The sequence below is a fragment of the Dermacentor variabilis genome, chromosome 10 (assembly GCF_050947875.1).
Source record: "Dermacentor variabilis isolate Ectoservices chromosome 10, ASM5094787v1, whole genome shotgun sequence".
Classification (NCBI taxonomy): domain Eukaryota; kingdom Metazoa; phylum Arthropoda; class Arachnida; order Ixodida; family Ixodidae; genus Dermacentor; species Dermacentor variabilis.
In genome coordinates, this window is record NC_134577.1 from 21,642,149 (window position 1) to 21,666,226 (window position 24,078).

At 44.3% G+C, this 24,078-nt stretch overlaps 1 protein-coding gene across 1 annotated transcript; it reads right to left on the reverse strand.

Annotated features, from left to right (window-relative positions):
* Positions 1 to 3,229: 3,229 nt before the first annotated feature.
* On the reverse strand, positions 3,230 to 23,357 carry LOC142559451 (pancreatic triacylglycerol lipase-like). Its single transcript, XM_075671041.1, has 10 exons — positions 23,197 to 23,357; positions 20,562 to 20,842; positions 18,534 to 18,680; positions 16,288 to 16,396; positions 15,423 to 15,542; positions 13,497 to 13,628; positions 10,823 to 11,080; positions 8,458 to 8,572; positions 6,133 to 6,306; positions 3,230 to 3,351 (listed from the first exon to the last, which is right to left on the reverse strand). The coding sequence occupies exons 1-10, from the start codon at positions 23,252 to 23,254 to the stop codon at positions 3,261 to 3,263; spliced, it is 1,485 nt and encodes a 494-aa protein (XP_075527156.1). The 5' UTR covers positions 23,255 to 23,357; the 3' UTR covers positions 3,230 to 3,260.
* Between the last annotated feature and the right edge of the window lie 721 nt (positions 23,358 to 24,078).

Here is a 24,078-nt window from a genome sequence, read left to right on the forward strand (position 1 = left end):
CGGTACCCTCCGTACATAAGTGACTTATTACATTGCGGTTAGAAGAGGATTAATTTGCATTCAGCACTATATTCGAGGTTCCTTTCTTTTTCCTTGTCATCGCTAGTCAGAACAAATTCAAGAGTAAGTTGCCTCTTCATACAGAGCCGTCGTGACAAGAATGGTTATGTTCCTTCCAACGGATAGGAACATGGCGACTCCAGCAGGTGCGTGACGCTGCTGGTGGGCATGCATATTATTCGCCCTAGTGCGCACATGCTCCAGGGAATACATGCATAGTTATCGTCGAGGTGGCACAAATATGTTTTTATTACAGGTGTCGAGGCAGGCAATTAGGAGCAGTGAGGTTGAAAATTATATGCGTATTGATTGTAAGGAAAACGAACCACCGTGGGAAAAAGAGGAAAATACCTTTATATTTTGTTCGTCTTTCTCATCATTTTTGTCTGTTTCCCACGAAATCACTTCGTTAGTGTTTTATTATTTTCATTATAGACTTGTCTGATGGTATTTTGCAGTATGGTCAGCGTTTTCTTCAATTGCTTTTCTTGGCTAAGAGTTTGGAATGTGTGGCCCTTTCACTGGTGGCGAAACTTCCAGTATTTCTCAGCTAGTAAATAAGAGGGAAAAACCGTGAAAGGCTAAGCACAATATAGGGCCGTCGGTCCTAGGTTTTTGTGGTCCGAGCGTATATGATGGCATACTTAACTTTATATGTGATACAAAAAAAACTATCGTGCCAATTTTTTAATAACCTTTAGCGTCATAAGTAAATAACAACGAAATGGCATCGCTTCGTTAATATATTTTATATTCATAAGGACGAAGTCCGAAATACCTATCTTCTTTTGATAATTGAATTGTGCACTATTATCCCATTAATACTCTTTACTATTTCTTTATTTGTAGGTCATTTCCTTTCCGTTTTCCTGCTACTATATACGTACCGATTCCTGTCCTTCGCACGCTTAGTTGGTGCCCCATCATATCACATAGGATCAACAATTCATCCAAAGCTGTAAGAAGCTTAAGAACAAGATGTTTCACTTACGTCAGAAGTTCGTGCGAGGACGTACTGTCTGTTCCTGAAAATTTGGGCCCGCCACAGTTTTTGCCAGATGGTTAATGAAACTCTGTAGGGTTGCTGCAGCCGTCCGTGCGAGCCTGCTCTTATGCAGTAGTACTTCAAGGGGCCGTTGATGCCTATGTGCTTTCGAAGCGGTACAACTGCTGACCACAGCGCGACCTTTAGTATTTGCTGAATGTGTGGCCATTGTTCCAGCCGGCTATATGACTTTTAAAACTGACTGTGCAATGTGTTTTACAATAACATCTTGCGCCCAAGCCCTTATATCTATGGTTGGAACGTCATGTGAGTGTCATCACAGAGATGGTGTGATCCAGACCCCTGACTGAGTGTGTGCGTATCGTGTTATTCATAGTTTCCTTCCGCTATGGTTTTGACTAGGAACAAAACGAGCGAAAAGGGACGATACGACCGATTGTATGATTCATGTGATTGTATTCGCGTTTGTTTGGCTCTGTTACTGCAGTGCTTTCAGAGCCTGTGGAGCCTTACGAATGCTCAGCATTTATTGGAAACACACTTCGGAAGCATACGATAAAACAAAAGAAGAAAAGGAAAACGGGTGCCGAAAAAATAGCTGTATTTTAAACAAAGGGTGCTGTAGGAATGCTCATAAGCAGAAGGTTCTTCGTTCACGCTTCCTGCGATGGCAGTTTGCGGACGGCAGTTTGCGAACTCATAAAAGGCAATTGTGCAACGTAGACATGAAAATTGTTCACGAACGAAATACATATCGTTGCATAGATCTTTCCCCTAGAACTACTCGACTCTCAAAAAAAAGAAGCTAACAGAAAAGTTTTAATGATCCGGATGAGTTTTTGTCATCGCTGTTTGTCCACAGAAAACACGTTCGAGTTCAGCAGTCACTGGGACTTTTCTAGTCTATTTGGCCAGTGGGGCCGAATTGACAAAGCTTTTCGTTCATAGGTGATGTTGGCCGTTGGCAGGCTACCTTCACTAAAAATGTGTCCAGCAGCAGGACCGACTGGATATTGCTCTTACGGAGAATTATAGCGTAAGAGTTTTTTTTTTTATTTTGTGGATACGGGCCCTGTACCATGGAGCCGCATTCAAAAAGCTTTTCGTTCGTAGGTGCTGTTTGTCATTAGCCGGTCGTCTTCACTATTTTCCGACGCCTCGAGTGACTGTCATCTACTCTTCTGAAGAGTACTTAGAATAGTACCTTGTTTTGTGATTGCGAACACGGGGCTCAAATCGTGAAACAGTTCTTACAATCTTTTCGTTGAAGAGCTCTGCCAGCCCATGGTGATGTAAGATATATTAGTAAATTAGTAAAGGCGGGGGGCCATTAACGAAATACATTAAGTACAAACAAAAAAGCCATGTCAACAAAAGTCGTCGCGAAAGAAGACGAGGTCGTCGTACGTGGTATATGTGTGTATACTCGTACGTACTGAAATTGGGGGCACTAAAATGATGCAATGTTGCGTAATTGCATGATATATTTTGCATTATTTGCTTTGATTTATTTCTTCCATTGTCAGACGTTACGTTTTCTTTCCCGGACCCTCTATTTCTTTTATTCGTGTCAAGATTTCTCATTGCTCCTTTTTTTTACGCGCATGTACGTCGACGCAGTCTTCTGTCACGTTGATTTTGGTTGACACGCCTTTATTTTATCTTAATTTTTTTTATAAGAAGTCAGCTGGGCCGATCACGAAAGCAGTGCCGTCTATGGTGCAAATGTAGATATATTTTCGACTATATTTGCGCTGATTACGTCCGTACCGTTAATTTTACCTACTCTGCGATTAATTCTCGCTTTTTGTCTAGTTGAGGCCTATATTATGATACCTTTTGCGACTCGGTATGACATTCCAAAGTAACGAACTGGCCCCTTTTGTTAAGAGGTTACATGCATAAATAGCCGGATCCCAGATACGCCAAACCCGTATGACGTCAGATGAGAAGACCTTGTCTTCAAATGCTTTGTGAAGGCAGCGCGTAGAGTGTGAATAAACGATGCTAGATGTCGTTCCGTCATAACCTTTTGGAATATATTTGTTGTGGATTTTGTGATGTTTAACATTCAAGGACTGGTTACGGTCATTGTCTTAGTTTCAGGGTATGAGTTATGCTCGGGAAGCTCTATGCTTTACGTACATGCGCACTTCGAATGTCATCTGCAGAGTAATGCACAGCAAAGTGACGTCTAGCAATCCTTTAATGCCACCGGGATGTGTGTTGAGATTCCTGCAGGGTTCCACGCTGTGCACTTGTGAAATGTTTTCTCTAAAGCTTCGCTGAAAAAGACAAAAAACGTTGCATGTCAAGAATTCGAGTGATTCACATGAACGAATCAAACACGAGAACGATAATGAAAACTGGAAAGTCGATACTATATAGGTTGCTAGTGCTAAAGTGTGGGGTAATTTCGATGCTTCAAAGCAAACGCAAAGTGTGACTGCTCGAACAGGTAGCTTCATTCAATAATTCTCGCTGTTGTAAAATGTTGATTGCATCATAGTGCATACCGTCATGTTGGTGGCAGCCGGCGACCAGCTTCTTCTTTTTTGGGGGGGTTGAGTTTCTAAACGAGATCGTGGAGTTTATGAACTTCACGATGTTGAAAACCCCTTGTGTTTGTTAAATAGCTTTTTTTTAAATAGAAAAGCGAGGCAGTGAGATAGACATGGAAGTTCGTGTTTAAGAAATTGCAAATTGGTATTGTTTGGCTTTGGGATTGGAAAAACAATTCCACGACTTCTCCATCCGATGCAATCGCTTCAATATGCTTGTTCCAGGCCTTGCTTAGACTGCGTGCCTTAAACCATTCACTAATTCTAATCATACCTTGATTATGCAAGAAAAAAAGTGTTTACAGATTCTTTTCCAAATCATTTCCTGGCATATTTCTGCCTGAACATTATATTGGCAATCCTCCATCAGTTTATTGAGTGACATCGAAGTTTCCTGCAGACGGAGAACTACTTATGAGTGCGTTGTACCAAACTGCTAAGTACTTTGATTTCAAAATTTGCTGATTGGTTCCGCATGCCTGCGTTTTAGTCGCAAAATACTTATCAAGGTTCATTATTATATGCACAGAATCGTACGTATAGGTGTCCGTCAAAAGTTTCTACACTTTGTTCCTGGTAACTTGAGCCTTAAAGATACTTCACAGTGCTCAATCAATCCTGTACGACATACAAATGACGCGTGGATATCGGGCACCTTATTGAATATGCTCGTTCGGAACTGATTGTAGCATCGAGTTCAGAAGTACTTGCATGATTCCGCGTTCTTGTACAAGATTCGCAGAAAACTGACTGAAAGTCACTGAGTAAAAAAACAAGGGGGGGGGGGAGCAATACGTAGCTTGCGGCCACACTGGAAGTTCTCTTGGGATGCAACGTACGGAGATAACGCCCTTCGCCACACAAGCGTCGGCGTAACATACATTGATAAAGTGAGCCCAGATTTCACTTATAGGCACTTGGTAATTGCCCGTGTTATCTTAAACGACCAAAGCAGACTACAATGCAGATCATTCCCAGTGTTATCGTTGCAAGAAGGGAAACTTGTGCGAGTTGGTGATAATTCATGTTTCGAAAAGTAACAGCGCTAAGCAGACAAGGACATAGGGAAAGTGTCGTGTTCTTCCTTTGCCCATGTCCTTGTTAAGCGCTGTTACTTTTCGAGACATGTGAACTAAATGTAAACTAAAAAGCAACACCCACTCAGTTTAGACCCGTTCACAACTAAACACCCCTTTTACGGGAAGCGAACTTGCACCCAAAGAGCGGTACCCACGGCGTTTTAGTGACGTCATGGATTTCACCGTATTTTCTCGCAATTACGCATTTTTCGTGCGAGAAATGTTTACGTAAGTCCATGAGCTCGTCTACATTTGAATACAATAAGACGTTTCTGTTAACACACCCTTAAATAATCTCGATAAGACATTGCCATAACATATCTCGTGTTCTGGGACGACTGTTTTCGATACTAAAACGAGGGACTCCAGACAAAATGATAATTTCTGTTAATCAAGCTTCCCGAAAGCGGCCTACATCACAGTTAGCGCAATAATTGCTAATAGCGATTGTTCATTGCCAAAGTCTCCCAAATTAACTAACATTAAGATACTTTAGGGAACGCTGTAATTTCAGAATCGAAGCCAACTAGTACTCAAAGCATAACCTATTGCCGGAAACTCGCTGCCTTGCACCAGTATTTTAGAAATAGGCATTCAATATCTGCAGAAAGATGGTGCTGTTTACGATGATGCACACCGGAACTGCGTCAAAATGTAATACTAATTTTACAGAATAATTATATACTTTTTTTATTCTGAGACAGAGCGAGGTTTCTAAACGAATGCCTCTGGTTATCTTGAGGATATTTAAAATTATGACAATATTTAATTAAAAAGGCAATGAGCAAAATGAGAAAAAGGCGAGAGCCGGTGCTATATAACGTTTCGACAAGTGTACTTGTCTTTTCCAAAGGGGTTTTTCAAATAAAATGGGGTTTAAATTGAGAACAAAAGCTCGGACCGCAAGAACGTTCACGCGGGAGAGCCGTTAATAGTAAATCGCGGTGTCGGATGTATTAGCGAAGAAGGCCGGCCAATGGCCAACAGCCGTTACAAATTACATGTTTTGTAATTTCGGCTTCTGGTCCAAACAGTCAACAGATTTTCCCTGTTTTCGATGAAGCTTATTCGATCCATATCGCCTCAACAGTGGCCGAATGTGACGAGATAATGTGCTTATCGCGCATTTTAACGCATTGTGCCCAAGTGACCACGTCTATTTCATAATGAGCGTAAAAATTATTTTTACAGGGGTTCTGCTCGAGTTTCTTTTTGCATGCTTTGTTCTGTACTTAGATTACCATTTCGCAGAGCGTACATACAAAAATAAACTAGAAAACTTCGTTGTCCAACTTGATGAGTATGCTGATGGCGTCACAATACTGTAGTTTCCGCTGCAAATATGTGTTATCAAAAACAAAAATAGCGACAATTCGCCGACGAAGCGGGTCGATTTATTACAGCTTATCGTCGCAGTCACTCTTACCTTTCCGTAAATGGTGACGTCATCGGTCGAAAGGAGACTTGAATCATGGGAATGTTGTAGGTGAACAGTAATTGGGTCGTCCTGTATTCCATGAACAGCCTACTGTGTTCGGTTATTGGGGTTGACGACGAAACCAAGAATGTGTAGTTCCGTTGTGGATGGAAATCAATTGGCCTGCGTATGGAAGGTAGTTTTGTTGTCGACTTCAGTGTCGGAGGCCAAACATTCTTTACAGAATGTGTACAAATAATTCCATAGATTTGTCCACAGCGCCCGACAAACATTTATTGCCCAAATATCTATATATATTTTTTAAAATCTCTGCTCTTGCTCCACCAGCGCACCACCCGTATTTCGCTGTTCTCTAACGTAATTTCACTCAATGTATTCTATTGTCATTGTTATTCACTCACTCTTTCCTTTCAGATTCATTAACCTTCCCCGTATTGTTTTTAATGTCCAAGGCTTCGGGCAGCGTTACTGACCACTGCATAGACACTGCGACGCACTATCAAAAACGCTGATCACGTATATATATATATATATATTTATATATATATATATATATATATGGTCATGATCGTTTAATTATCTTCTGTAGCACAGCTTACTATCAGACATTCTGATCTGGCTGCGAACGATAGTACAGGCCTTTTGAGAGACCGTAAACTTCATTGAATGCGCTTCAATAAAGCACCCTCTAAACCAGTGATTATACCTCCATACTCAATGTCTTCGCCCTCGATTCCCTTATAATCAGTGCTACCATTTCAGCAATTTTGTCGCTAGATTTAGCAATTTTCTTATCTGTTCAGCGGTATTTCTTATAGACACGGCAGAATGCCATTGTAGCGACCTGAAAGTTTAGAAAGCTGCCTCAAAACTGAATTAATATTTCAGTACGCACTTTAATATTCCAAAGCTACAAGTGGGCGACCGAAATTGGCTGTGCGATGCAGCACGCGAGTGTAATCACTGTTTTAGAAATCCCCGCCCAAGCACTCCGTGCCGATGGTCAACCAGCGAAGCTGTAACGTGCGACCCTGGTGTTTATCACTGGGTTAATCCCGACGGTTCATCACCAACGAGGGCTTGGTAGGCTGCCGGATCCTCGGTACGCAGTAGGCTGCTTACGCTGGGCTGCACGAGCCTGTTCTTGTGCCTGGGCTGCAGCTCGTTCCGGGTTCTGCTCGCGGCGTTGCTGATCGAAAGCTGCCTGCTCCTCAGAAGTGCGTTTGACGCGAGGCCTACTCATTTCGGAGCTGGAGAGAAACTTGCACGCGCGCTCGCCAGCGACGGAGAGCAACGACGTCATTACTGGCGCAGCCACTCGCGCGCCTCTCTTTCTCTGTTATTTTTTGCGCATGCTCATGGGGTTGCGCCGGAGGAGTTTTCGGCGTACAAGCGACAGACGGATGGGCGGAAAAATCGACTAGCCATATGCAACTTCGCTGTAGAACATCACTCTGCGCGTGTCGCAGAATTTCGTTCTCCTTTCATGAGCGCCGAACACAAGACATATTTTAGACATAACCAGGACCAAGTGTGTACCCGAGCTGGAAAAATCAGGGCCCCTGTTAACAAGAACCTCTTATGCTACAATTGTTCATAAGAGAAAATTCCAGCCAATCCTGATACTGCACATTATAATAGTGAATGCGGCCAGCCATTAGAAAATATAGCTTACGAACGAAAAGCTTTGTCGATTCGGCACCAGGCTGCCGTCTTCTTATGGAAACAGGCTGGAATTTTGACCTTACTGTTTGAAGTTCCACACGGAACGCAAGCTGTCATTGTCCGCTGATTTATAATGCTATTGGTAAAGTAAAAGTCGTGTACACCTTGCTGGTCAATTTAAAGAGCGTAGATTTGGGCATGTTGGTATTGCATAACTTTTACATTTTTAGCGCACGAAAAGGGACGAGAGACAGAAGTACGACGCGGACACAGCTCTAACTTCCAACAACTGTCTTTTTTAAACAATTGTTGGAAGTTAGCGCTGTGTCCGCGTCGTACTTCTGTCTCTCGTCCCTTTTCGTGCGCTAAAAACGTAAAAGTTATGGTCAATTTACTTGTTTATTATTTACCTGTGCAGACACCAGACGCACGTGAAACGTTTCGGTAGCTGCTTTGCGCCTTGTTAGCCAGTACTACGGTGCTCCAAGCGACCTATATTGTTCAAAACTCACTCGAAAGTATTAACGATAACTTTAGTGGCATTGTAGCAGAATTTAGCGAAAATTTAACGCCTCCTTGGTCTCAATTTAGAAACACGCTAAAAAAAAGTTGGCAACGCCGCTTATAGTGGAAAATGATGACTCTTACGCTTCGTTGACATGGATGCTCGCCTCTTGGCCTTCTTCTCGCAGGAAAACGACGCCCCTGCCGTTGGCATATTGTACTTTTTTGCCAGTAGTTAGCGTAACTGCATACTGGAACGCTGAAACGCAATGAGACTGGTCAGAAAGTATTTTACGCGAGGAAATGTTTAAACGAGATCAACTCGTCATTTCTTACAAGCATTAATCCCCTCTCCGTCAAGGGTAATAAAAGACGACAAAGTATATAGAGAAAAAAAAAACAAGATGACTGGACAGGGCGCAAACATAGGCAGGAACTCAATAGTTGAGGATGAGCGAGAGCGTCCTTGGATAATGTGTCCAGACTTTTCAAGTTTTGTTCTATTGAGGTGAAAAATACAGGAGTTATCGCCGTTTTTTGGCGACAGATACCCCTTTTTCCTTGGTTAAAATGGAATGTAAAAATAAAAATAAACGTATAAATTCTTGCATTAAGCAATACTCTAATACAACGGAAGAATATGTATCGACATTAAGAGTAAAAGGTTCTCTCAAAGCGTTGGTGTTGAAACAAAGTTCTTGCTGAAACGCACGAATGCGACAGCATTACACAAGATGCGGTAAATTCGATGTTCGACACAAGTTCCAGCGTCTTCAAAGAAGCGTCGAAGTGCTTTGAATGATTTGTGGTGTCGTACTTTTGGTGGCCATGGGTCTAACACTTCGGCAAGGGAAATGAAGTTGACGCCGAATCAAGTAAACAAAATTCCGATGTGGATCACGTAAACGGAGTTCTTGTTCTCGGCGGCCGTCTTTGGGCAGTGTTCTTCGGAGATTCGAGACGTATAGGTGGTACGTCCTCGTAGTCCTGACCGCACGAACATGTTGTAGAGGACGCACGCTTAACTCCAAATATAAAAGTGTTTTGTGAAAGCAGTTCCGAGACGTCATAGCCTGAATATGCGCACACTTCAGAGCCAGGTGTGATGTTAGTCTCTTTTGTTTTGCCCCAAGCACTTTCCCAGTTTCATCTTGTGAGCTGTGGTTTCTGCCTGTTAGGTGAGGCTAGTCGAGGTCACGTGCCGTTTTTGGACGTTACGTAGTCGTACTGCCTACACTTTTCTCTTGATGTCGCCTCTTTCAATGTTATTTGGACATATATAATCACGCTCACCGAATATATATCTTCAACTATACACCGGGGAAATTTTCACATAGCAGCGTGGATTTTACATTAACTGGAACGTTCCTAAGTTTGCGTGTTCTCACTTGTAAGATTCATCTTAAGCAGGGATTTCGAACAGTGATACCTTCGAATCCAATCCAATATTTGAGAAAAATCACCGTCAAATATTGTATCGATCGAATGGTGCCTTCCTCTTTAAACAAAGCGAAATATAACGCTTGTGCGGAGCTCTGGATCAAATAAAATTAGGATTATTTACATAGTTTGCTAAACGTATGCAATGCAGTTTGCAACTGGACACCTAAACAATCGAGAAGGCTGTAAATGAGAAACAAGAGTCGTCTGTTACCTGGCGCGCCATGACAACGACAGTAAAGAAATGCGGGAACAACACGTCACCAGATTCCCGCAAAGGGTTGTGTTCGTTGAAGGAAAAACACTAGACCACCGCAGCTAGGTTAAAAAGGATGCAAGTATGGTGAGACTGGTTAAGTAATAAACTGAGTCACCAAAGTGGCAACAACAGATTCGTATATTGGCTGGCTTAAGAGCGAGACATCCTTATTGAATGTCTGATAGCTACTAAGTGCTAGTTGTCTGCCCCCTATGCTCGCTCAGGAAATGGCCCCTCTCTGACACCACGGTCGCTCTCCTACAGCCGCATTAGGTCAACTCACTCCTTTTATTTTGACATCAGTGATATGATTTCAGGCGCCCAGGCAAAAAGGCTACCAGTAATGCGCCTTTACGGGGGTCTGCGCACCCTGTCATCGCATTCAATATATATATATATATATATATATAGGAAAATTTAAGGAAAGACTGGATAAATAACGCAACTAAATGGTGTGCGCAACACTATGAAATGAAGAGCATGAAAAGTTCACACATACACGATATTTCTCGGTGCATCAAAGAAAAATAAACAGCATAACAAGAATGAACGATTCGTCGCTCGGAACAGTCCTAACTTGCATCGTAATCTTTCACTTGGAACTAATTATTAGAGATATTAAATATGCCCATTGTCATCTCTTATACTCAAAGAGAAACTAACGTTCCGCGATTTCAAATAATGGATTCCCGAATCGAATGAGTACTCCTCGACTCGTATTCGAAATTTCGAATATTCGCACACTCTCTTCCACAAGATTATTCCCAACTCGCCAAGCTGCCCGCCCGCAGACCAGGGGAGTTCACTTACCGCAGAACTTGCTGTGGGCGTTGGTGACGGTGAACATTCGGGTCGGCTCGTTCCTCTTGAAGTGCTTCCACTCCACAGCGCGGTCACCCATGGCTGCGCACTTCGAGCCGTCCGCGCCGCAATCGGAGCATTGTCCCGATTCGTACGCCTCGAAGGAAGGGCACTCGTAGGCGAGCGGCAGGCAGTCCCGGTTCGAGATCGACTCCAGCATGTACTTGACGGCGCGCTGGTGGTTGCAGCTAACGACGGCGCGGACACCTGGTGCGGGCGACACAAGGGGGCGCGTCGGCATTAAAAAAAAATTAGAGAATGTATTCTTAACGCGATCAACCTATCTATTCGGACACTGGTACACCTTTCCTTTGTTCGAAAATGTTACCCAAAATGAGTTATCGACCTATAGTGACAGCTAGCGACCTTTTTTGTGTGTGTGTTCTTCGTCGGCAGTGTACAAAAAGTAAATTTCATTTCCGAACATCTGGAAAAGGGTGAAAGGTTGTCGAAAGCCATGAATGGCGCGCGAGCCTTTGCATGAAATTGACGAAAAAGTTTGAATACTTATGAAGTTTATGCGTACGGAGTAGCAAAGTATACCTAATTGCGTTTAAGCGATTTCGAAATGATTTAGATAATGAACTTAAAAAGTCAAATGAAATGTATTACTTTCATCTATTTGCTTCCTCCTCTAAACGAATAGGTATACTATATAACAAGCTGAGTTCACTTGTGAGACTGAAAGAGAAAGAGGAATCGGTTACAGAAATATTACTGGTGGGGGATGTCTAGAAGGGCATTCCATTCCATCACCCCAAGTTGAATAGGGCGCAAGTCGTTTCTCTTAGGCTCTTACAGACCAGCACATATCCGTGTCTGGCAGTTCCACACGAAGTTTACCTCGATGTATATCGCGACAACGTCTGCCCATCCTGCGGGCAGGCCTCCACTCTAGCACGCATGCTGTGGGAGTGCGGGTCGAGATACCCCGAATTCAGTAAGGAGTGGTACTCGCTTCTTGCGTATAGTCCCGCTCTTTACAAGCAAATTCTGGCTGTCCGGCGTGCCCGCGACCGGGCCGGTGGGCTAGACCTGCCGGTCCCGACGTGGGACTAGCCGGGTGCGCGATGAGTTCGTGTCCACGCCGGACCTCCAATAAAGTTCTTTCACTCACTCACTCACTGGTGCGGGATAAGGCAACGGTGACTTTATAGTCGACGCCTTTAACGACTGCTCTGGGTACAAAGATTTTGACGCTGCGCCACGGGAATCCTACACAACATCAGATCAAGATAATGTAAACACTTTTTTTTTTTTAGCAACAGTAGGATCTGAAGTTTGTGCGGATTTCTTGGGGCTGGAAAACAGCCGCAGCTTCGGTGCTGCGGCACTGCTAGTTAGCCGAGCCATGTATGTAATCAATAAAGTTTCTCAGGTGCTGACATAAACATTCGCCCTATGTAATTCAATGGGCATTTTCCCATCTAAAATGCAAGTAGCTCGTGTGGAGGCTTTATATAAGAAAGGGAGCAAAAAAGATGTTTTCAATTACAGACGAGTGTCTATATCGCTTCTGTTTCCTGTAGGCTTCGAAAAAAAATTCTATAATCGACCATATTCTTTCTGTAACAAAAACCTGGTGTAAAAATTTCGGTACGCTTTTATCAGAAAAAAATCGATCAAGAGAACTTGCTCTTCTCAACCACGAAGAATATGGATTGGAGAAGCTTGAAGACGCGTTTAACTTTCGCGTTCTACAGATTCCCATGAGAGAGGGATCAACCATATTGTCTTATCCTTAACAATTCCACTCCAACCTGCACGTCTACGTTGCTGAATGCGATGCCACTATCCATCGCAGAATTCAACCCCTAGCACTTACTTCTATTTTTTATTTTTTTATTTATAAAATGACGGCCTCTATCAAAACCTGCTGTAGAAGTTTCCAAATTATCTTCTTTCGAGTGCAAGCGATTGAGTTTAAATCAGCTAAGCATCCAGCTTCGGTATGAGAGCATTTCTGCGTTTCACATGTGTCTGCTTAGCTCAAGTTTACCCTTACTCGCCTATTTAAGACAAGAGACAAGAACTCTACTTATAAGGTAAGTAAACTGGTGCACACATGCGTACCGCGTACTTAAATATACTGGTGCACATTGCGAAAGCTAAGCTTTGGACGTCTCACAGTAAGCACCCGGTTGAATTGATGTTTGCATTTCGGCATAGCTTGTGAGAGGTGTAGTGCATAAAAAAAATAGTGCATAACCTTTAAGTTGTGACCAGAGCAGTGCGCAAACATATACAGTGCATGAGGGTTACACGTCGCATGTGACGAAATTAAAGGTCGCATCGCATTTAGGCTGCACAGGACTTAATTAACCACTTCATGAAAGCGATCGATTCTCATAGGTTCCAACGTGTTTGTTGAATCTGCTGAATTTTTCTTATCCTTTAGAATAAGTTCAAATTACTAAACGTTAACAGTACATGAAATGCTCTTTCGCGCTCAGCTGTTTCCCACGCTGCGTTATGAAGATTAGTATCAAAGTTCAACCGCAATCCAAATGTTAATGTCTCCGATATTTTTCTAGTTCGAATACGGCAAACACCACAACGTCTTTTTTTTTCTTCGGAGCCACCACCAAATGGACCCGCAAACTGCTCTCGCTAATGCGTATACCTTTGATGAGGCCATGGGTGAATATCTTCCAGACTCTGTTCACGGTGTCGCAGCCTGGCATGTACTCGCCGCCGTTAGGGTAGAAGTCGACGTGGCCGACGGGGTCCCACATTCCCATGCCTTCGCTGCTCCCTGCATGGGAGTCAAGGTGACGGCAAGGTGGTGCAGCTGAAAACGGTCTAGATGTAAAATTGCAGCCACTTGAGAAAGCAAACAACACCGTTATGCACGCCCCTTAATTTCTTTCCGTTCCCACAATCCCTGGCATTGAAATACGGGTGAAAGCTCTGCGATGCTCTCATACCGCGACAACTATGAATCTATTTGAATGAAAAGTTCGGCATTAGAAGAAAAAAAAACTAGTTTGATTATAATGACTGCATAAGTAGATATTTGACTTCAGCTAGAGATTAATTATTGACCTCCGTTTGCAGGCAAAAAAAATAACAATTTCAAAATTGGGCTAATTGAAACCCGAAACATAAATCTTCGTAAGTCCTCACCAAAATGAATATGGCATTCGTTAAACTGTCTCTCATGCTATCTTACAGTTTAAGTGAAGGCGCTAGCTCAATTACGCAAGTTTAAAAACAAAACAAAAAACAAAGACAACAAAAAACTCCATGTACATAATGGTGATCGGGCTTAAACCAATGTATGAAACTGCAATTTTGTTGTGAAGTTACAGTCGTAACGATTAGTGCTTAGCGAAACATTTATTTTGACTTTACTATTTTAGTTAATGGGTTGAAAAGATCCGGATACTACGTAAATCTACCCAAAGCAGTTAATACCTTTAAGATGGTATGTATTTCATTCAAATCAGTCTCGTGCTTGTCAAAGGAGAGAATTGCATTGTATGCGTTACGTCTGTCAATCGGGAACGTCAGAGAGCTGAGCTTTCTAGTAATTTTCAAAGTGTATGATGGGTTGCATAAAGACGGAACGTAGAAAGCTAGGGAGTAAAGCAATAATAATAATAATAATAATAATAATAATAATAATAATAATAATATACCTCACTTGCCTTCATGATTCACTGCAGTAATTGTAATGCGACCGCACTGTCTGAGCTTCTACAATACGATAATTTTCTATCAATGTTCTTATTTTATCTTGTGGTTATTCGTGAATTAAAGTGTCGTTGCGATCTACCACTGCTGTCTACTTATTGCCGTCTACAAGCCTACAGCTACCAATCCCGAAGTCGCGGGATCGAATTCCGGCCACGGCGGCCGCATTTCGATGGGGGCGAAATGCGAAAACACCCTTGTACTTAGATTTAGGTGCACGTTAAAGAACCCGAGGTGTTCCAAATTTCCGGAGTCCCCCACTACGGCATGCCTCATAATCAGATCGTTGTTTTGGCACGTAAAGCTCCATAATTTTGTTTACAAGCCTCTAACGTCCGCCAGGGTCAACCGAAACCCAACAGCAGGGCGAATAAGAGATAGCATTTTATTTGTGGTTGTTAAGCATGATCCATATAAAACACTGTTATCGCTGCATAAGTTTCTGTAACTGTACTCCTTCAACAGGACTTCAACGTAACTTCCGTTGCAGATTTTTTTTCCAGTGAGTAATTAGTGGTGGGAAGACTATCCATTAAGCACTCCTTCGTAAAAAAATATTGAGCGGTACACACGCAACAAGAACTCTTATCATATCACACCCGCCCCACTGTTACGGACTGATTCGGCTGTAGCAAATATCGAGCGCCACATAGAGACATGCCACTCAAGCCAAGGGGAGCGTAAAGGATCGCAACAATCTGCAAGCACAGGTTATCGGCCCTCTCCGACCACACGTGCCTATACATCCTGGAGGCAATTCCTGGCTTGGCCTTCCTGTTTGTTCTCAACGTACGAGCAGCGCGATATTTTTATCCCGTTCCATGCAGAGTTGTCAAAAGCGCAAAATGCTTACACAACTTGGTGAGATACGGATGAGAATCTGTGTGTATTGCGTCTACGAACTCGGCGTCCGTGGGGTCCAGGCGTACTTCGGGAGGCATCTTCTGAAAGTTCGGTTCGGCAGGATCCAGGGCTGCGTACCGAAAGCGAGAATGTGGAAGTGTGCGCAACAAAAACTAAATATTTGTCGTTTTGCAGATGCAGCGGCATGCAGTACAGCAACTGTGGAGCTTCATTATCGAGAGTCGCCATCGCTGTGGTAGTGTATGGTAGCAACCCGGCAACGATAATCATCATGTCGTAATGCCTACGACAACATGGAGTGTAATTAAGATAATTGACCAGAAGCAATCTGAGCCGGCTCCGAATCTGCGCAATAGCATATAGGAAAAATATGGAAGAGCATAACCCCTGATTCAAGCGCGCACTGCGCCGTTTAGAGAACGTTACATTCCGCCACGGTAGCTTAGTCGCTACGGCGTTTCGCTGCTGAGCTCGAAGGCGTTGGTTCAATACCGGCAGTGTCCGCAGCATTGCGATAGGCGCGAAATGCGAAAGCGCTCCTGCACTTTGGTGCACGTATGAACCCGAGGCGGTCAAAGTTAATCCGGAGCGCCTCACTACGGCTGTGCCTCATAATCAAATCGCGGTTTTGATGCATAAGGCCGCAGAATCTAATTTAATTTGAGACTGTCTTAACGCATTCTCCAACTAGGCCACCGAATGTAATTTTCACTCGCATATATAGGAACGAGCGTTATTTTTTTGAAAGCGTGATATTGCAATTATTTACCTTAATTGCATTTACTTGCAATATTTGCGATAATTTCGAATCTTCTTTGGCTATCATTGTCGAACTTGCCGTCTTCGTGACTCACCCGTGATTCTCCCGAGGTTGGTGGTGTTGGCGCCCGCGTAACCGGCAATGTGTGCGCCCAAGCTGTGGCCGATTATGTGCATCGACCTCGGGTCGGCGCCGAACGCCTCCTGCAAATCAGTGCATCAGGTCGCCGCATATCAAGCAACGGCCTGCGGGGAGGACCACGCAGCTGGGGTACTGGAAAGTGGATATGTAAAATTTTCCCTGTTTCAATTTTATTCGATTCGACCTTTGTTTAATTTGCTTCCTTTCCTTTATTTCCAATGCTTCGTTTCGCTCGAATACGACGCATTGAAGAACTATAGCAAGGTTAGTCGTTGCGCTGAAGTCGTCTGAAAACGCTGACGCGGTGAGGAGCGTGCCAGCAGCGTTGGAGGCATCGCGCCTCAACAATAGTCGAGGCGAGATGGAAGGAAAATCGACGGCGGTTTTTCAGCGTCCAATGAAAGGATTATTTAAGTTTAGCTTGCATTTTACTGTCCCTACTGCTCAGACAAGTGTCGCTCAGCTGCCCAGTAGGAATGCCAGTGTTTGCGCGCACGACCCTCATCGCAGCAGCTCTGAAAGAACATTACATCCGCCCTGGCTGCAGTCGAGCCGATTGAGCGGAGCGTGAAGGTGTGCGCACTTTGACGTCGTCGCTGTTGCAGTCAAACGCAGTGCACGCCTCTCGAAGCCTTCCAGTCCTCCACACACGGGCCGCGCATGCGCTGTCAATAGCAGGGCATCACGACAACGCCGACGGCGCAAGTGCGCCGAGGGCGTTCCTACAAATAAAACCCTTTATATGTTTATAAACAGAGTTTGCGAAAAAAACTGCTGGTTTAGCCTTCTGCCATAGAGAAAGGATATGCTTCTGCAACAGCACAAGTTACAATAGCCTGTAAATACATCGAAGCATCTATCTGGCACCAGTTTCGCTATAGAATTAAAATGTTTAACAAATGCAGTTTTCTGCTAATTAAAATAAGAAAGCTGCATACGTGAGCTTGACTCATGGGGTACGTTTCTTATATCTGAACACATCAAGAACATGTGCCTATAGTATACCATATCGGACGAAATACTCCTTTAATTTGCCAACCTGTCTGTAAAACGTGCGTGACCAAAGGGGAGATGCGATTTCTCCAATGCTATTCATAGCATGTTCACAGAAAGTATTCAATGACCTGGATTGGGAAGAAGTGGGGATAAAAATTAATGGAGAATACCTTAATAACTTGTGATTCGCTGTTGATATTGCCTTGCTTAGTAACTCAGGGGACCAATTGCAATGCATGCTCACTGACCTGGAGAGGCAAAGCAGAAGTGTGGGTCTGAAAATCAATCTGTAGAAAACTGAAGTAATGTTTAACAGTCTCGGAAGAGAACAGTAGTTTACGATAGGTAGCGAGGCACTGGAAGTGGTAAGGGAATACATCTACTTGGGGCAGGTAGTGACCGCGGATCCGGATCATGAGACTGAAATAATCAGAAGAATAAGAATAGGCTCGGGTGCGTTTGGCAGGCATTCTCAGATCATGAACAGCAGGTTGCCACTATCCCTCAAGAGAAAAGTGTATAACAGCTGTGTGTTACCAGTACTCACGTATGGGGCAGTAACCTGGAGGCTTACGAAAAGGGTTCTGCTTAAATTGAGGACGACGCAACGAGCTATGAAAAGAAGAATGATAGGTGTAACGTTAAAGGATAAGGAAAGAGCAGACTGGGTGAGGGAACAAACGCGAGTTAATGACATCTTAGTTGAAATCAAGAAAAAGAAATGGGGGGGCATGGGCAGGACATGTAATGAGCAGGGACGATAACCGACGGTCATTAAGGGTTACGGACTGGATTCCAAGGGAAGGGAAGCGTAGCAGGGGGTGGCAGAAAGTTAGGTGGGCGGATGACATTAAGACGTTTGCAAGGACAACATGGCCACAATTAGTACATAACCGGGGTGGTTGGAGAAGTATGGGAGAGGCCTTTGCTTGCCAATAGGCGTAACCAGGTTGTTGTTGTTGTCGTCGTCGTCGTCGTCATCGTCATCGTCGTTGTTGTTGTTGTTGTTGATGATGATTATGATTATGATGATGATGATGATGATGATGATGATGATGATGGTGATGATGATGATGATGATTGGCTACAGCTTCCAAATGAATGTGGCGTGCAAACTGTTTCGTAAATCGAAATGCTCAATGAATGAAGTTTCTGTCTCGCTCTCGATACAAAATTACATTTCCGTGCAGAACTAACACCCACCTTCAGCTTGCGGATAAAGAGCGCGAGCTCGGCCCCGACGATCCTGGCGTTAGCGCACGCGCGGTCGTAGATGCCAGCGTTGGCCTCGCTCCAGTCGACGATGATCACGTTGACGTCTGCCTGCTTCAGGTAGGCGTCCTTCATATCCTGCAATCCAAGATGGTGTGTGAGGGACCGCTAAGTTCCAGCTCACACGCGAGAGAAAGATCGAAATCATTGCGTTAGTGTAAGCACTATAGACGACACGTACTAAACCGGCATTACGGAACAATTCTTTCCTCTCATTGTCATTCCTTTCTTATCACGTACCGATCACTACCTGCCGATCGTCGTGTAAGAGACGCGTACTAGCGCTGGTATAATAACTTGCGACTTGTGGAAAGGAGAAAAAAAACGTTGTAATATAAAATTCGCTCTAACCCGGTCGTAAACGCGCACAATGAACCGTTCCCTCTTTCCGTGCCCTTCATATTAGACAGACATCTAACAGAACGCCGGCGAAAAACACCTTGACAATACCATTTTGGTCAGCGTTCTGTTATCTGCCTTTCTAATATGAATCTGCTTCCCGACCAGACGAGCGGTCGTGCAATCATTGATTTTATCCGTCCCCATTCTTTAGAGCTAGCATGCAACTGAGGGACCACGCACTTATTATTGTATCACTGTCATTGTATTGCTGTGCACTGATCTGCGAGAATGGAGCACCCACATGGTCAGGCCATCGTTAGTTTGATGGGTATAACCAACTGGCCGAAGCTTTTACGCTCTTGGCCAAGGTCAGTCTAGAAGCACGTAATCTTACGGCGGAAATACACGCCTCTTAGGAGAGAAAAAAATTATGGGGTTTCACGTGCCAAAACCACTTTCTGATTATGAGGCACGCCGCAGTGGGGGACTCCGGAAATTTGGACCACCTAATTGCACCTAATGCACCTAATTGCACCTAACGTGCCTAATTCTAAATACGCAGGTGTTTTCGCATTTCGCCCCCCCATCGAAAAGCGTACGGCGTGGCCAGGATTCGATCCCACGACTTAGTGCTTAGCAGCCCAGCACCATGGCCACTAATAAACCACGGCGAGTCTTAGGGCAAGAAAATGAAGTCTAGTACAGCTTTCCATGGTATGTCACTGCACTGTGCACTGTGCATCGTATATCACTGCTTTGTTGTTGAGTTGCGAACTGCAACTATTGTTCCTACTTCATATTTATTGTTCATAATTCTAAATTGCACATGTTGATATTCCCGCATTTGTTGTTCTGTATATTTCTATTTTTCGAATTCTTGTCTTGTTTACTACCATTGATGTAACCATTCCTGCTTGGGTCCGAATAGGGCCTGCAGTATTTGTAAGTGAACAGGCAAAAAAATTATAGTTTTATTAATAACCAAGCCCAACCTAATGAATGATGTCGCTGTGTCGTACCAACGTGGATGGCGGGATATTAGTGCGCTCGGAGTTATCTCTATGACCAAGTGAACCAAAGTTAGCAGCCGCAGCTTCCAACCTGTCTTTGTCGGTATACAGATGTCTATTCTTGGTTGTTGCCACTGTCTTTTGTTGCCTTGATCGAAGTTGTTGCTGTAACCTTTGACGTCTGTGAAAACTGGTTCTATAATTGGGTCATGACCAGCGTTTTGTGGTTAAGTTGTTTCCTGGAATACCAAACCTGCATGCTCATTGTAAACAGGCACTGTTTGGCATGGTTGGCGTAGCAGTCAGGATTATTGACCTTCATTTGGCTTGTTCATGATGTTGAAGCTTAGACAAACACAGACTCGGACAAAGGCGGGTCTGTCGTTATTTGCGCTTCTGTGCCCTGAATTGTCAGCTGTCCACTCTTCTATAATTGGCTTATGTGCAACCTTGTTTCCCATAAGTTTCAAATAGTAGGTGGAACTGTTCTTGCAAATATGTTTCACTCACTGAGTAATCAATGTGGAACGGGATTAGGAGCGCATCATAAGCATCGGCTTAGTGCCCACAAGGTAACAGGGAAAGAGGGAAAAGAGAAATCACTAACTGACACCCAGGCGGCGAAGGACAGCCTGTCCAGATAGCCGTGCACGAGGAACTTAGTCTCCCGGGAGCTCATGAAAGGCGCGGCGCTAATTGTTTCCACGGAGGAGTTCCACAGGAGCACCATGTGGCCCGGCTCGATGCGTCGGTTGTGCAGGAGGAATCTGGTATTCACCACGTGCCGGTCCGCCGGAACCAGGTTAAAGGGACGGTGCACGGGATCGTAGAAAGCGCCGGCCGTCTCCATGCAACCGAGCTCGCCGTAGCAATTCCTTTCGGCGTGCACTGCGATGGCAAATGGGCGTCACAGGACGCTCGAAAAGATTTCCTTCCCGAGACACGAAGGCAGTCCAGGGACGTAATCGCTTTTCAGGTGTCTGTTCTTATTGTCGATTGGTGTGGGTTACGAACCGGTACTATGTATTGTATTCCGCTCCTAACCATATGCTACAGACTTGGAGCTTAACAAAAACGCCCGAGAACAAGTTAAGAACCGCGCAAATAGCGTTGGAACGAAAAATATTAGATGTAACGTTAAGAGACAGGAAGAGAGCGGCGTGGATCAGGGAGCAAACGGGGCCATCTGATATTCTAGTTGACATTACGAGAAATAAATAGAGCTGGACAGGCCATGCAATGCGCAGGGCAGATAACCGGTGGACCATTACAGTTACAGAATGCGTGCCAAGGGAAGTGAAGTCGAGGACGGCATAATATTAAGCGGGGTGATGAAGTTAGGAAATTTTCAGGTGCAAGTCGGAATCAGCCAACGTCATCATCATCATCAGCCTGGTTACGCCCACTGCAGGGCAAAGGCCTCTCCCATACTTCTCCAACAACCCCGGTCATGTACTAATTGCGGCCATGCCATGCCTGCAAACTTCTTAATCTCATCCGCCCACCTAACTTTCTGCCGCCCCCTGCTACGCTTCCCTTCCCTTGGGATCCAGTCCGTAACCCTTAATGACCATCGGTTATCTGCTTTCCTCATTACATGTCCTGCCCATGCCCATTTATTTTTCTTGATTTCAACTTAGATGTCATTAACTCGCGTTTGTTCCCTCACCCAATCTGCTCTTTTCTTATCCCTTAACGTTACACCTATCATTCTTCTTTCCATAGCTCGTTGCGTCGTCCTCAATTTGAGTAGAACCCTTTTCGTAAGCCTCCAGGTTTCTGCCCCGTAGGTGAGTACTGGTAACACACAGCTATTATATACTTTTCTCTTGAGGGCTAATGGCAACCTGCTGTTCATGATCTGAGAATGCCTGCCAAACGCACCCCAGCCCATAAGCCAACGTAAGACATTTGTAATTGGAGATCGCTTGGAGAGGGCTTCGTTCTGGGCAGTGGACATAAAAACAGGCTGCTGCTGCTGCTGATGATGATGGTGTGTTACGAACGTGATAAACTCGTTGTTTCTTTAAATGTGACGGTTACATGTTGAAGGTAGCATCTCGATGTAGGTGGGGAAAATATTACCGTCGCCTCATGTTCCTCACGTTTTTACAATATTGCAAAACCAGTTTATATTTGCCTAAACATGGATGAACGTGGTGGCACCATCGTGTGGCAGCTAGGGGGGCGTGTTGATGCTGTATCAGGAATTTTCACCTCAACTCGTGCCATTCGAAACGCCCTTCATGGGTTGTTTTCGTTGATGTGTTATTGTTGCAGCTTTTTTGTTCCTGTCCAAGCGTTTTGTTTCTGCTCGAAAAGAGGAAGAAATGCGAAAATGAAGAATCCGGGCCTGTATCCACAAAAAGAAATCTTATGCTAGAATTGTTCGTAATAAAAAAATTCAGTCCTGTTGTTGGACGTGATCTTATTGAAGGTGGCCGCCCAATGGCAGAGTGCATTTAGGAAAAAAAGGCCGCGTGAATTCGGCTCCTGAATCTGAATATGTGACGACAGAAGGGTCTAGGTAAAATTTGGGCCGATTTTCACCAAAGACGACGAAAAATATACGTTTAAACCACTTCCACACTGCTCCACGTGCACCCGTCTTTACATCAGGAATAATATTTTACTTAATCGCTTCTGAGTTGATTTCGAAAATTATTGAAGGCAATACGCATTTTAGTGCTCCAAAAATCTCACGAACGCTATAAGTTACTGGTGTGCAGGGAGACAATATCTCTCAAAGCGGTCGAATAGAAGAGCACACGAGTCACAAGCACCGAACACGAAGGACAATCGAAGAAGGAGAATTCAAAACAAGCTTGCTGCTTCTCAGCAGCAAGTTCCCTCGGCTCGGTGCCAACTTCGATATCCCAGTTCAAACATACTTGTCAAACGCAAGAACGCCACATTTACCTTTAGTACTCAACAGTATTTGAATAAGGAATGTCACTGAAGCCAACATTTGCGCAAGGGTACTTATATTCCTCGCAACGCTGCCTCGTACGACAGCTCTTGTTCGACAACTGTCGGGCGTTTCAAGTTTATACCTTCCTATGGTCGTCCGTGTTGTTACGCTTGCATGTCTCTAGCAGTTTTAGCGTGGAGCTCTAAGAAGCGATGCCCCACCTAGCACCCGCTAAATGCTCTGGTTTAGTTTCCAAGCACTACACCTCAAATATGACTACCTTCTTACTCATGTCAAAAGGGGCAGGCTCACAGTTTCCTTACAAACATACCTTTGCCGATGAGAATCGGAATGCAGCAAAAAAATAAGACGGCTGCAGTCGACCACATACTGCGGTGCTGGTGCTATGCTGCCAATTCCAGAACGTCTTCCTAATTGCAGGCGGATTCGCGAGATCAGGCTACCTCGCAATTATAAGCATTAAAACCTATCTATACAGGTGATATACTGCACTGATTTTGCCTTTGTTCTATGACGATAAGCCGCGCGAGCGGTGCGTAGGCGAGGATAGCGTTATCTGGGTGCTCTCGTTGCCACGCGAGGGCCGATAATTGCGATTGCGGCGCCGTTATAGGAAACTTCGAGGCCATCCTCCTGGGCCATCCTCTTACCTCCATTGGCTGTGAAAGTTTCGAGTTATCAATTCGTGCATTCATGGCGCTCGTCCAGCCACAGACATTAGTCTGTTTGATGCATTATTTGCCGCGTTCGCACGTGAGTACCGCTCAACGGGGGAGTCACCTGAGCATCGAACGATGGAAACCATAGTATATGTCAATTGACGTTGACGTCTGATAGGCAAGAGATAATGCACCTTTATGTTTGCGTTGACCAGCGTGTGGTGGCGTGATCCGCTTGTCATACTGATCGTATCACTTGCGATAAGCAGAAAAGGAGTGGAATACAGAACGTTCAAGTAGCTGCATGTGAATGGCCTTTATACGGGAAAGTTGAACATTGCACTTTCTGTTGCACAGTTACTCTCACAGGGTACGCCTATTGTATTATTCGACCATTTGATCAAAGCTACGATAAGCAATGGAGGCTTATAGATTAGGACTTACGACAGTAAACAGCGTTTGCCGTCGCAAGCACTGTTGAACCACATATCCCAGCGTCGCACGTATCTGCAGGTTACGTTTTATTCATGGAT

Bases quoted from the DNA above. Each gene is read 5' to 3' on its own strand.
- LOC142559451 (XM_075671041.1), bottom strand. From the start codon at position 23,254: ATGTGGTCGACTGCAGCCGTCTTATTTTTTTGCTGCATTCCGATTCTC. The intron at 20,843-23,196 runs GTATGTTTGTAA...TTGCCATCGCAG, and splicing joins TCCGATTCTCATCGGCAAAG to TGCACGCCGAAAGGAATTGC. The intron at 15,543-16,287 runs GTGAGTCACGAA...TTCGGTACGCAG, and splicing joins CAACCTCGGGAGAATCACGG to CCCTGGATCCTGCCGAACCG.